The 13,709-nt window shown below is 37.2% G+C and overlaps 1 protein-coding gene across 1 annotated transcript in view; it reads right to left on the bottom strand.

Moving 5' to 3' along the window:
• Positions 1-219: 219 nt before the first annotated feature.
• Ola1 (Obg like ATPase 1) overlaps positions 220-13,709 on the bottom strand; it is a 112,134-nt gene continuing 98,644 nt past the window's right edge. Inside the window, exons 8-11 of the mRNA XM_051167115.1 lie at positions 6,936-7,076; positions 6,153-6,249; positions 3,986-4,108; positions 220-744 (exon numbers count right to left, since the gene is read on the bottom strand). Coding sequence (XP_051023072.1) covers positions 643-744; positions 3,986-4,108; positions 6,153-6,249; positions 6,936-7,076 — 463 coding nt within the window. The 3' untranslated portion in view covers positions 220-642. The remainder of the gene's footprint in view (positions 745-3,985; positions 4,109-6,152; positions 6,250-6,935; positions 7,077-13,709) is intronic.

Here is a 13,709-nt window from a genome sequence, read left to right as displayed (position 1 = left end):
AAAGTAATTAACTTTTTTTGAGACAATTCCCGGTATATTATTCTTCTAATTCCCATGAAAGACTGACTCACTTTTAAGATACAATTGCAGCGGCCCCACACTGCCAGTTCCTGTGTCACACACACGCCTTAAAATTCTGTAATCAGCAGCCAGCAGGTGCCATATCGCATTCAGCACACCACAGTCAGTCAATACAGACATCCCCAAACACACCAAGGCTGGTTTTGTCAAATGTTTTATTGAGTGTAGACATCTGGAGTACTGTAAAACATGCATTATCTTTAGATTCAAAAAGGAGCAAGCCACATTGTCTTCACTGTCAAATGTGTCAGGCTTGGCACACATGATGGAGATTAATGAAGTATCAGGAGAGTAATATGGTTCTTGAAAAGCTTCTACAATTTGAAGAAGGATCTTAATCGCGTGAAAAGCAAAGCTGTTCACGTTTAGTCACTCGCATTTCACTGAAGGTACACAGTATTTTATAATTTTAAAACAAATAAAAATAATTTGTTTTTAGAAGATTCCCATTCCTAACTTTGTCTCTTTAGATTCCAGAAACTTTAATTTAAAAAAACAAAACCCCCAAACCCCAATATACGCATTTTAGAAGTTGTATGTCTATCTGAGCAATAACTAAATTTATTTCTTTTTTGGTTGCTGAGGTGTATTAAATTTGAAGAAGATAATATCTCCATCTTCAACAATATAATTCCTGCCTTGTTGTCTGTATTTTCCAGCAGCCTGCAAACAGGAAGAGCAGAGAAAATGGTGTATTACTTATAACCAAATACATAGGAGAAACAAAGGAAATGGCTTACTGTTTATAACCAAACACCCAAAGAAATACTCCTTGGGTCATGTTAAAAACCATAATGAAAAAGAAGAAAAGTACAGGAAGGCGTACAAGTTCTAAAGCGGACAAAGAGCAAATACTTCTGATTTAGGCAGGACTAAGCTTTCACGTATATGTGTACATAATCATAATGTATTCTCACTAACTGTTGATACATAAATGTAATTATACCAATATCATTAAGTTTCATTACATGCTGTTTATGGTACATTTCTGATGCATCTGCAAACACCCAGCAAGTCACCATAAGAAAACGGATCAAACGAGGCAGAGAAAAACTCCAAGTGCTCTGTTTGCTTAAAGAAATTCTTTGGTGACCCTGATGATGTCTTAAAGACACTTTGCGCTAAGAAAAACTGCTCAATTGTGGTGCACAAATTTGAATTTCTTGTTGCCCTGTTTAATCTTGAAATGGTGTTGAACAACTGTGCTTTCTGAACGGTATCTTGGGAATTTATTGACAGTGCTGGCTACAAGCCGACTCTAACAGGTTGGAACTACAGACAGATACTTTTCCACATGTACATCAGTCCACAAAGCAACTGATCCCGCCTGCCGGTATGCAGATCCAGACGCGCTCTTGGTAATTATGCACAAACAAACCAGGTTCACAGCCCCCCCCCCCCCCCCCCCCAGCCCAGCCCAGCACGTACTTCAGGCTCCTCAGCACTCACACCAACACTCACACAATTACCAGGCTCCTGTTGCCCCAGTGCCAGCCACTCAACAATGGGTACCTGGGGATCTTTTGGGGAAAAAAAATCTCTAAAGTGTTTTCCTTCTGTTAGAATTTCTTGAGAACATGAAAAGTTTGTCTAATGTAAGATTACTACTTCTCTTTGAAAATATTGAAAGAAAGTTCAAAGCCAAGTGAAATTATAATTATCAGTAATAAAAACACTAGCCAAAATCATACATCTGAGGCTTAAATCAACAAACCAGACTGAAGATCCTTTATAAGCATATTTTTGATAGTGTACAGTACAAAGAATTCTGCCTGCTAGCAATATGCTATTAACATGAAGTTTACCTCTAAAAAGACAATGTACTCTATCATTCTAAAAGGCATACTAAATAAACAGTCACATGATTTTTGTAAAGATGTGATACATTGAAAGCCTTATGGTACTTACTTCTAGAATCTAAGGCTCACTATTATAAAACTATACAGACAAGTTAAATGAAATACACATTGACATGACATATTAGTCTAAGTTTATATACTTTGCTACACTGAAGTTTACTATTAATAGTGACAGTGTTTCTTTAAATTCTCTAGAGACCATTTAATCCATTTCCACTCCTATCAGAAACACTGGCTGAAAAAAAATCAATACCCATTTGTGAATCTTGAGTATGTGTTAAAGAAGACACGTCTAACCAGTTCATTTGCACTTGAAAGCAGCCATCTGTAGAAGGCAGCTTTGCCTAAGCAGATAGGATTGCTAACAGTGTGACATCCCTGTAGGCTACAAAGCCCAAAGAGCTATTCAGGATATAGTTCACAGCAGCATTGCACTGAATTAGCTATGCTGCATCGTGGTAGAAACACACACACACACACACACACACACACACACACGGGGGGGGGGGGGGGGGGAGAGAGAGGGGGGGGGGGTAGAGGGAGGGAGGGAGTCAGTCCTGTTCACAAGCTCAAACTTCCTTATCATGTACAACTGAACACTGTTGAATAAGGAAATTAAATTAAAGTAGCTCATAAATTCTTCATTTATTCAGAGCTCAAAATCTAAATATTAGTTTTGGAAGTTAAAAAACACACAAGATAGTTAGTGGCATTCTAAGTGGAAAGCCAGAAGCCCATTTTTTTTCTAATTTATGATGCAAAGTGCTCAGCCTCACATATCATTATAAGTAGGAAACATTGTACTGTTTATTATAGTTTCTGAATTGTTAAAGTATTCACAATTCATGTTATCTTAAGTTTATCATAACAAAATCCAGTAAGGGTTGGCAAATATTGACTTAGCATATGTAAGTATGAAAAGGAAGCTTCCGTCTGAATCCTAGACATAGAAAATACCTTCATTTTTATCTTTTATATGAAAAGAAATATATGATAACGTGATATAACATGCTGACCAAAAATATCGGATATTCAAGTCTAATTAGTATTCCTGACAAAAGTCACCCTCAATATTTGCATGCTTATCTATATCAATACAGATGACAGTGGAATTAATGGCTTTGTTTAATTGCAAACTGTTACCTTTTTTTTTTTTTTTTTTTTTTTTTTTTTTTTTTGTAAATCAAAATGGCTCTCAATACTGAACGAATTCTATGAAGATTTTTGGATCCAACAGTCCTATCAAAGCCCTCCTGTTTAATATGTTTTATTAATACTGGTAAGAATAAACCAAACTTAAATACCTTTTACATTCCTTTCAAATTATGAAATAGTCAAAATAAGAGTCTTGTTTGAATCTCTCAACATTTCCTAAAACAGTCTTCAAGTAAAAGAAGCTTCTTACAAGGACAACTTTTAGTGAGGTGAACTGCCTGCTTATTAGACATTAATATGTTTCTTCATGAAGAATCAATCTAGAAAAATGAATTTTGTAATAGAACTTACATTAAAAATCATTTAATATTTATATTTAACACTGCTTCACTATGAAGATCTGAAAATCAAATTATAGTTATTTGTTAAAAATAAAGCACAATTTTGGACCTGCCCTCTAGTGTTGAAAAAGCAAATCAAATTCCCAAAGATCTAAAAAAAAAAAAAAGGAAGCCCCTAAAGTTTCAGCGCCAGGAGGTTTTACCTAAGTAGGCCCCACTCTCTGTCTCCTTGACTCCACCACACTATGAGTTCTAGTTCATATACTCAGATTACTATGACTTTTTCATTAGCTAATAGTGAACAAAATACTTGTATTTATGTGACTGAAGGCTTATTTTTATTTTCAGTTAGAAGGAAAACACACTGCATACAGCCATTTAAAACTGACTTGAAAGCACAGGAACATGGATCGCTCCTAGTCAGTGGACAACAATGCTAACTCTAAGAGGCTGACAGCATATAGTTTAAAGACAGCTCTTGCTTATCACGGGTATCTCCACATGAGTGCTAAAATTATGAAATTTGCAAGTAAAAAAATCATTTCTTACCTTGACTGCATTCTCAGAGCCCTCCTCTTTAAAGTCTTCATACTTCATTACTTCAGCCATAATGAATCCCTTTTCAAAATCTGTGTGAATCTTTCCTGCAGCCTGAGGAGACTTCGTTCCTTTCTTTGAAAAGGACCAGAGGAAAGTAATTTCATTTAAAATGACCGACTGTAAGCACTGAGTTTCTTTTCTCTGATCTGCAGTTGGCTCAACTCAAACTTAAGTTTAATACTAGTTCGGATGTCCGCTATGCAATTAGTGCGTTTTCATCAGTGGACACTGCCTGTGCAGCAGACTGAACACAGACACATCAGCAGGTGTTACAGAGGTACAGCTCAGAGCTTTGCTTTTCCTAACAGTCATCTACAGTTTTATTGATTTAGACGCAGTGGTTTGGCTTGGTGTGGGTTTTATTTCGATTTTCTACTCTTCACAGTGGAAAAAAAAAAAAAAATAAAGATTTTTAAAGTAACTTTCAAGTTGAATTATCAAAGGTTTAAAAAAGATAAAAGCCCTTAAAATCTCAGCTCATGTAAACATATAAAAATCAATATATAAAGGGTCAATTTCAGACATTTCTAGCAAATCAGATAAGCTAAGGTCAGCAAATAATTTTGAAATAATCAAGAAATGTTAAAATGTTAAAAAAAAACATTTTGCATAATATAGCCAGCCTCTAACCATCATGAAGGAAATTCAAGTCAAGATGGAAAGAGAAATGTCTTGTAATTACCTTGTATGTTAAATTACAAGAACATACAATCCAGACACACACAACCACAGAAAAAAAAATCTGAGAAATAATGGTGACCTACAGGCTGCTTAATAAAGCATGTTAAAGTGATAAGGGGTCTGACACTGTAGAGCACAGTTTTTATAATAAAAGATGTATTGGGTTAATGTGGCTACTCACTGATGCTGACCTGACTGAGTATCTGAGCACATTAAGTCACGGGGACTAGCAATCCGTCTTAGGACAACCTGCTTGCACATTTCAAACCCAGAGGATGCTCTGTGCTGCTTCACACACTTCAGCTGCAAATTTTAAGGCTTTAAGATACATCTTTAAAATATATAGTAACAATAAACACTGGCAATTTGTTTAACAACTTGGAATTGCTTTGACATTATTTTTAAAGTTTATATAAAAGGACCTTGTTAGAAGTCAATCGAACATTTTTCTTCTTACAAAGGGGGAGAGTAAAAGGAAGAGTGAGTCTTGAATTCATAAAGGCTTATCTAACATTGTGCTGAGCAGCTCCATGCTTCCACCCATACTAAGGAAAAACACGTTGTAACAGCAGCACTGAAAGTGCAAATCAAACAGCACTGAGATTATAACAAAACATGCATTTTAAACAGAACAATACAAGACCTACTGAGACACTGAATCTAAAAACTCCGACCTTTTTATATTCTGTAACTCAAAATTTAGGACTGCAAAAATTTCAAAATATTTTTTCAATAAGAACTACTATATTACAATATATTTACATTTAAAAGCAAACCATTATATTTCAGTCTATTGTCCTCTGGGAACAGATTAGTTGTTCTCCCTAGTCATATTCAGTATATACTAATGTTTAAAATATATATCACATTCTTGAAGAAGTTGAACATGTAACAGTAAAAATAAACATCACTTCTATGAAATCGATAGGAAGGCAGGAATTATTACACATTGAGTGCAGCTTTTTGAGCCCAACTGTGTATCTATGAAGAGCATAATGATGTCATATAGCTTTTATTGCTGAAAATGTAATCCGAGCAGAGCAAGGGAGGAAAGCACCACACGCAACCCAACAAACTTAGCGACTACAAAATGAAAAGCAACATCAATTTCACTGCAGACAAACCCAGTCACACAGATTAAGCAAGCACAATACTGGTGCGTCTTATCTCTGACCACAGGAGGAGGGTAGACAGATTCTACAGGATGAAGAAATTCAGACTATGTAATAGGCAGAATCAATTGTTACCTGCCTCAATCAATGCTGCTCCACTTTCACTGTTCAGCAGCTCACAAATAATTAAAGTTATCCTGGACAAAAACCTCATCTGTAATGACTAGCTAACCGCCACCATGACAAACTTCAAAGTCAGTGATATCAATCTGAATTCAATAGTGTGGAACTGGAGGTAGCTGATGAATACCCATGACTCTTACCCTGACGGTCCATGCGCGCACTTCATCGGGGCCTGCAGTGAAAAAGTATTCTAGTTGGAGCGCTGCAAACCCAGCCTTAATGATCTTTGGCAAAGCGCTGAAATAGAATGAAACAAATTCACTCAACATTTAAGTTGACTCTGCCAGGGATCCGTCTCGAACTAAAATTATTCGTCCAAGCAGATAATGGTAAAGATATGAGGAAGTTACCATTCATCTTTCATAGCACACTTGAAGAGGTCAGACAGCAGCGGCTATTTCTTAAAACACCCTTTCTAAAATTGGTTTTAATTGTATTAGCCTGAAGCATTTTTTGAACTGTTTACTACTAAAAGAGAAAAATTATATCTTCCCATCCTATGACTATTTTCACCTAATATTAATTTTTCCCAGAACTGGAGCCATGAAAGCAAAATTATTTGATTGAAACCCAATCGTCTAACAATATATTATTGTTACTCAGAAAAAAATTATGGCAAGTGATTCACCCTTTCCCCTCCCCCACTGAACATGACGAAAGAGTTTTGGCGATCATCCCTCCTCAAAAATATACATAACTAATACCTATGTTATAATTAAAACACTGTACGGAGATGACAGATGACAGTTAAAAACTTAATTTAAAATAAATCTTTTCACTCTGTCTCATGGTAAAGAAAGGAGAAGATTCCCTCTTTATAATGGTAATTACTCTGTCATTTATTATTCTATCAGCGCAAGCAATTAAATTACTGCAAGGAAATAGTTGATAATAAAGTGTAGGGAAAATGAATGCTAATTAACCTTTGTGTCATGTTCGCTTCCAGATACTTCTGTCTCTCCTCAGCACTCATTTCTTGCAACTTGAGTTCCAAGGCCCCACTAAAAGGAATGACCAAGGCGCCTGGGTCATGCTTGTCCACCCACTCTTTAATTTTTATCAACCTGTAGACAAAAGAGGGCACAACATTATCTTGTAGTGCATGCATGACTGTGCCACATTCATTATTATCAAGTAGCACATACATATTCATAGGAACTGCACGGTTTTATGATGCCATCTTTTTGTGTATAGCTTTCCAAGGTCAAGGCATTAGCAGGCAGCAGTTTTTCAGGTATATGCTGGAAGTTTCTATTGTCGTATTTTATTTTGGCATATAGGAGCTATATTACAAATAGGATCAACTTCTAAAAGTTAAACTGAATTTTTTTAGCATTAATACCTGATTAAGACTATTTTATAATGTTAATGTCTTTTACAAAATAAGTTTTAGAAAAGAGAACTCATGAAGTTGCTTATACAGGAATCACACTTAGAAATGCCAACTAATTTTGTGGCATCTCTGAAACATAATTTGCCCCACCCAGACATCTACAGACAGAGTTAGTTCCTTCCTGAATGAACAGAACCAACAGCTGCTATTTGGTTTTGAGAGGTTTCTGCTAACATTAGCAACAACAACAATAACAAAAATGCAAAAATACAGATTTATAAATATAGTCAATTGGGTACATGCTGCTCTTATAAATCCAAATTTTTATAGCAACATGAATAGAAAAACAGAAGAAATAAATTCCTTTAATCATAAAAGTTATGGAAAGCCAAATCCATTAGGAAACATACTAGTTGATGCCTAGAAAAGCACTACTGAGTCTTTTTCCTTCTAAAGTGAGTATTTTTGGAAAAGCAGTAATTAGAATTTATGTGAAATAAAGGTATCAAATATAATTAAAAGGTTCTACTCAGTTTCTTATTCCTGCGTAGGTACCTGTTTCCTCATTTGCAGAAATGGAAACAATAATAGTACATTTTATATTATAAAGAACCTAGGAAAATAATACAGACAGTAAACAGGTAACATTGTCATCTTTTCAGATAATCATAAAATATTCTCCTATGAGTCTATGGTTTTACCCAGGTCTGATTATAAATCTGTAAGTAACTGAGGTCTTATGCCATCCTATCAATACCCTATATTTTACATTTAGCTTTATCTGTGCATACAGACTTGCAGGAGTCAGTCTCTCCTTCCAACACGTAGGCTCCAGGGACTGAACTCAGGCCATCAGGCAATAAGCACTTTTACCTGCTGAGCCATCTGACTGGCCCCAGCCTCCTAAATTTTGGCTCAAGTTTAATAGGCACTATGGCAAAATACTGCAGAAGAGATCTGTTAAATAATCAATGTACATACTACTTTTAAAGGCAAAGAGAAGGAAGAACTAAAGACCATATCCATCAAAACTCAAATATTAAACAAAATGGCAAGAATTCGAATAGTTACCAGAAAGTTAAGAGTATACCTCAATGATGGTAGTGCAAGCCATAAACCCAGCACTTTAGGAGGCAGAGGCAGGCAGATGTCTGGGTTTGAGGCCAGCCTGGTCTACAGAGCAAGTTCCTGGATGGCCATATCCAGGGCTACACAGAGAAACCAACCCCAAACCAAAACCAAACAAACATAAAAAAAAAAGACCACCCAAAAGGCAAACAACAACAACAAAGGAAGAAAAAAAAGAATGGCCAGTTGCACAGGGTTCAGGATAGAAAAAGAACCAGAAATTCACACAAGAGTTTGCATATGTTTATCATACAAAGTTAGTAACATATTTAATATGTTATTAGTGACTTTTGATCATAATATTTGTATCCTTTAATTTACATCCTAAAAAAATACTAACTCCTAGGATTTATTTTGGAATAAAGTATATAGCCTTAAATCATGATAAAAACTTAGTATATTCTCATGGAAAATTATGGAGGATATAATAAAGCAAAAAGGGGATTAAATAGGTAATTTTGCATATAATAACATCATGCCATTTTAAGTTACTTTATAGACAAAATATTCAAACTTCTATATTAAAATATTATCATTAATGGCTTAGTAACAGACTTTTATTATACAAGTTAGAGTCAAATATGTCATTTTAAAAAGCACACCAAATACAGCTTCACTGAAAGGGAAATAGAACAAACCCATATGCTAGAATAATGGAAAATGTCATACATCTGTCTCATAAGTATGGCCAACATAACTAATGAAGCTAAACGGTTAGGAAACAAGATAAGAAATAATTACTTTGGCTAAAACATCAATTCAGAGTAACAACTGTTCTATCCTATCATTTTCACAGCCCTCTGCAAAGCCCTCAGAGGGATTATTTGCATTCCTCAGGTGTTCCATTGTACAATTCAGATGAATAAAGACTTACAAATCATTCCTCTACCGCCAATGTAAGACTTTGATCTGGCGAATACACCATTGTACCTTAACTATAATTGGCAAAAAACCTGACAGCGTAGAGCATCACACGCTTAATAACAAAGGGGACTCTCTCAAAGTGTTGACAGATGATCTTCATAATGCAGAAGCAGAGCGGGCACATCTTAGCAGTAAATGAGCACTGAGCTCTAAAGGCCTCTAAAGTGACTGACATCAGACCTGCTACAGCCTCATGAAGAAAAAGGTTCCGTCACACTCTCCGTAAAGTGAGTTTGGCTCTTTTCCTGCCAGCTTCACTTTTGTGACTTTCACTGTTACAGACAACACAGGGAAGATGAAAAGTGACTTAGGTTCTTTGGCTGCCTGCTTTACTTTTGTGACTTTCATTACAAACAAAAGTGAGAAATGTCCCAAAGTGATTTTTAACTGCATATTTGAAATAAACCTTCGGCAATTGAAAAGTTAAACTAATTTGATTACAGATAAAAATACATATAATATGCCTACTAGGTCTGATGGTTTTAAAGGTGTGATAATGAGGCTAAGATCACAAGTTTGAACCCCATAGCGACCTTCTGCAGAAAGAAATATCTATTCTCTTGCTGCAATCTGTGCCCCAAACTACAGCCAGCCATCTAGAAAATGTGAGCTATTGGCACCTGATGGACCTGGAAAATTCAACGTTGAGCTCAGCTGTCACTACTCAAACACATTTCCAAGGACAATGTCAAATGCCTAAACAATGAAAATCTCAAGAAAGCTGTCCAACTGCTGGTGACCAAGACAGTGACATTGAGATTGTCACATGGCATGATGGTGGGGAGGGAAGCAAACACGAGTAAGGACAGAAGGCTTTCAGAGCTCAACTGTGAAAGCTACCAGAGCCCTTGGGCTACAAATTTACACGAGCACATTATCCCAGAAACGCACCTTTCTTGATAAGAAGCCCAAATGGTTTCATTTCTTCAGAACCTTGGATGACAAAGGGAAGTGCTGCAGTGCCCAGGATTTTTCCCTGGCAGGCATGAGACAGCAAGTGACAGTGAAGGGGCAGATAGTTTTGAGCCTACAAGGGTGGGGCCTGGAGATAAACCACCAGGCTGCACCCTGTTGGATTCTTAGCAGACTAAGCTCTCTAGGATTAAATGGGCATTAAGTCTCCAAAAAATATCTAAAATTTATTTCCTACCTTATAGTTTTATCTTATTTCTGTGTTGAAAATTCAGATTCCAAAATTTGACTTTTCCCCTAGGTTTTTATATTGTTTCTACTTCTTTTCCTAAATATTAGGGTTTGTTTATTTGTTTGTAAGTAGTTGGTGGTGCTGGGCAATGAACGCAGAGCCCTTGCTCAATTAGGAAGGTATTCCACCACTGAACTACATTATTTGCTTTAACTTGGGGGAGGGGGTATTGTTTAATAAACTGTTCCCTTCAACATAAAAATTCTTCCAAATTACTTTTTATATCCAGCAGTCATGTTCTGAGGGAGTCCGCTGCTCCTTGAGGTGAAATGCATCCACAGTATAGTTTTTATTCTTCTAAGAAAAAGACTCTTTGGATAGGTGTATCAGTGTTTTGCTTGATGTCTGTCTGTCTGTCTGTATGCATGCATACAAACCATGTGTGTACCTGGTGCTTCTGGAGGTCAGAAGAGGATGTAGGAACCTCCTGGAACTGGAGTTACAGATGGTTGTGAGCCACCAAGTGGATGCTGGGAACTAAGTCCAGGTCCTCTGCAAGAACAAATGCCCTTAACCATTGAACTATCTCTCCAGCTCTCTGGTTGCTTGCTTACCTGTCCGCCTTCCTTCCTTCCTTCTCTTTTCTTTTTTCTTGAGAAGGGTTTCTCTGTAACAGAGGTTTGGCTGTCCTGGACTCTGGTAGACTAAGCTGTCCTGGAACTCACAGAGTAGCAATGAAAGTAATTTTATGGCTGGGGTGGGTGGGTGCTGGTGTCACCATAACATGAGATAAAGGGTTTCAGTGTTAGGAAGGTTCAGAACCATTACATTATGTAGTTTGTGTGTGTATGAACTTAAGTCTTTTAAGAAAAAGATAACATCCTGCTTCTGTTGGTCAATACCTGGAAAATGCTGCCATTTACAAAACGAGAGTGCAGTGGTGTAGTCCCCACCGGGCAGTGTTGTCAGGGAGGCGGCTCCCTCCATGCGTTTCTACAGTACGGTGCCACCAATCCAGGCATTGGTAAACACTATGTCATTTTACCTCTCCTTCCCTGCAACTTTACTCTCCTACTACAAACCTCCGAGTCCCAAAGAATGCCTTCAAGACAGGACTGCCCTCTTTTTCATTTCCCAGACAGGACCACTGCAAATGAAGGCTGTCTTATTGTAGTTCTAAAATCAGTAAACGATAAGAGCCATTAATAAAAGATAAAGGTCTTTTCCTGATGATTATTTTGTAAACAAATGACAATAACTTGTACTAGGCCTGCAATCAAATTTATACCATAAACAATATATAAACTTGAAATATGTCATGTAGAATTACTAAAGTATGACTTTATTGGTAAGCATTCCCTGACTAAAAGCTACTGAGGAAGTGTGTTACGGGGCCTGGTGGCACAGGCCTGTAATCCCAGCTACTCAGCAGAGACAGGGGGACTGTTAAGTTCAGGGCCAACCTAGGCAACAGAGTGAATGCCTATCTCAAAAGAAAAGTATGTGTCTCAGTGGTAGAATGCTTGGTTTATCCTTAGTATTGAAAAAAATAAAAAATAAAATTAACTCTGTAGTTTAAAAAAATAGGGTGGAAGGAAAAAAAACACAACAAGAAAGTGAATTCTATCTTTGACTAGTGTGCAGAAGTCTACATAGTGTCTGAAAACTCAAATCTCCCCCACAGACAGCCTCCTGCTGTCACAGGGAGTCTTGGTGGCCTGACTTCATGGGGCCGTAGGGGAAACACGACAACTGTGACACTCCAGCTCTAACCCTATTACTGAGCGCTCTGGGGGAAGGAGAACTTGCCTTCTAATAAGGCCCTGCATCATGTGTGCACTTACTACATTTTCAGTAGCACTGAAACTAAGGACTTTGAGAATCAGAGCATTCAATGAAATAGATGAGATGATTGCAGAACAAGAGGAAAGGCTGCTCTACACTAATACAGCACAAAAATGGTGGGTGAATTCCTGATGACATGTTTCCTAGGTTCAAAACCAAAACAGAAGAAGTCACTGGAACTTCAAGAAATCTAAGAAAAACATTCTGTCTGAATCTCATGTCACGTAAACAAGTTTCAGATTCACAGTTAAAATGATGACCTAATTCAGACACATGGCTAAGGACATCAGCCTGTACTTTGTTAAGACACAATTATGCCTTTTGTCTCCCATGAGCCTCAATACCTGGAAAATCATCTGTAGTACATTAGTTTTTTGGTCCAGATTCTATTTGGAGCGATTTCAGCCAAAGTGATTTTGTTTGGTAAAATGAAAGGAATATTGCTACAAATTACTGCAGCCACCCTAAGGTTGTATGTGTGCTTGTGAATGTTATTGAAAACCAATAAATTCTAGAGAAATAGGCATTAATTTTGTAGCAAATTAAAGTCCACTTTGATTCCTTTTTCAAGCATAATAAATGGGCCTTTTTCTCTACTAACAACTGGAAGGCTCTTACAAAATTCAAAGAAATGAAAGGTGTTAGGACAAGTGGGTAACTATAAAAGAAAAGAAGAAAAATTGGGATTCGCTTACCCTAAGCCTTTGGGTTCACCCTGACTCCAGGATTCAGCTATCCTTCAACAAAATAAAAATGTGAATGGCCTTGTAGTCAATGTCTCAAAATAGTTTCTTTGTTAAGGAAAAAGGCTACATTGAAAAAAAAAGTTATTTGGGCTAAAGAGATGGTTCTGTGGATAAGAGATTTTCTGCTCTTCCAGAGAACTGGAGTTTGGCTCCCAGCATCCATATCATGTGGCTCACAACCACCTGTAACCCCAGTTCTAGGGGATCTAAAGCCACTGGCTTCCAAGGGCACTTGCACATACTGATATGTAGGCAGACACACCTACACATAACTTTTAAAAGTTCCTTGCAGCTAGTAAGCAAACAGAAAGAAAACATCAGGGTAAATTCAAATCAACTAGAGCCAATCAGAGCTCTGATTTCCTAGCAGACAGACAATGGCCTGGGAAAGCCTACCAGGGGGCTTCAGGACATGGTTTCAAGATATTCATGGGGTCATCACTTGGAGCACGCCACTAGTACACTAGCAGGTACTGACTGAGTGAAGGGGGAAGACTCCATGCTTGATCTTGATGACAGCACAGTAACCCCGAATCAACCCTCTCAGGACACTATCTTTGGGCTTCCTATGTGTCAG

The sequence above is a fragment of the Acomys russatus genome, chromosome 24 (genome assembly GCF_903995435.1).
Source record: "Acomys russatus chromosome 24, mAcoRus1.1, whole genome shotgun sequence".
Classification (NCBI taxonomy): domain Eukaryota; kingdom Metazoa; phylum Chordata; class Mammalia; order Rodentia; family Muridae; genus Acomys; species Acomys russatus.
The sequence above is the reverse complement of the archived record's forward strand: the minus strand, read 5'-3'. Positions and strand labels throughout refer to the sequence as shown.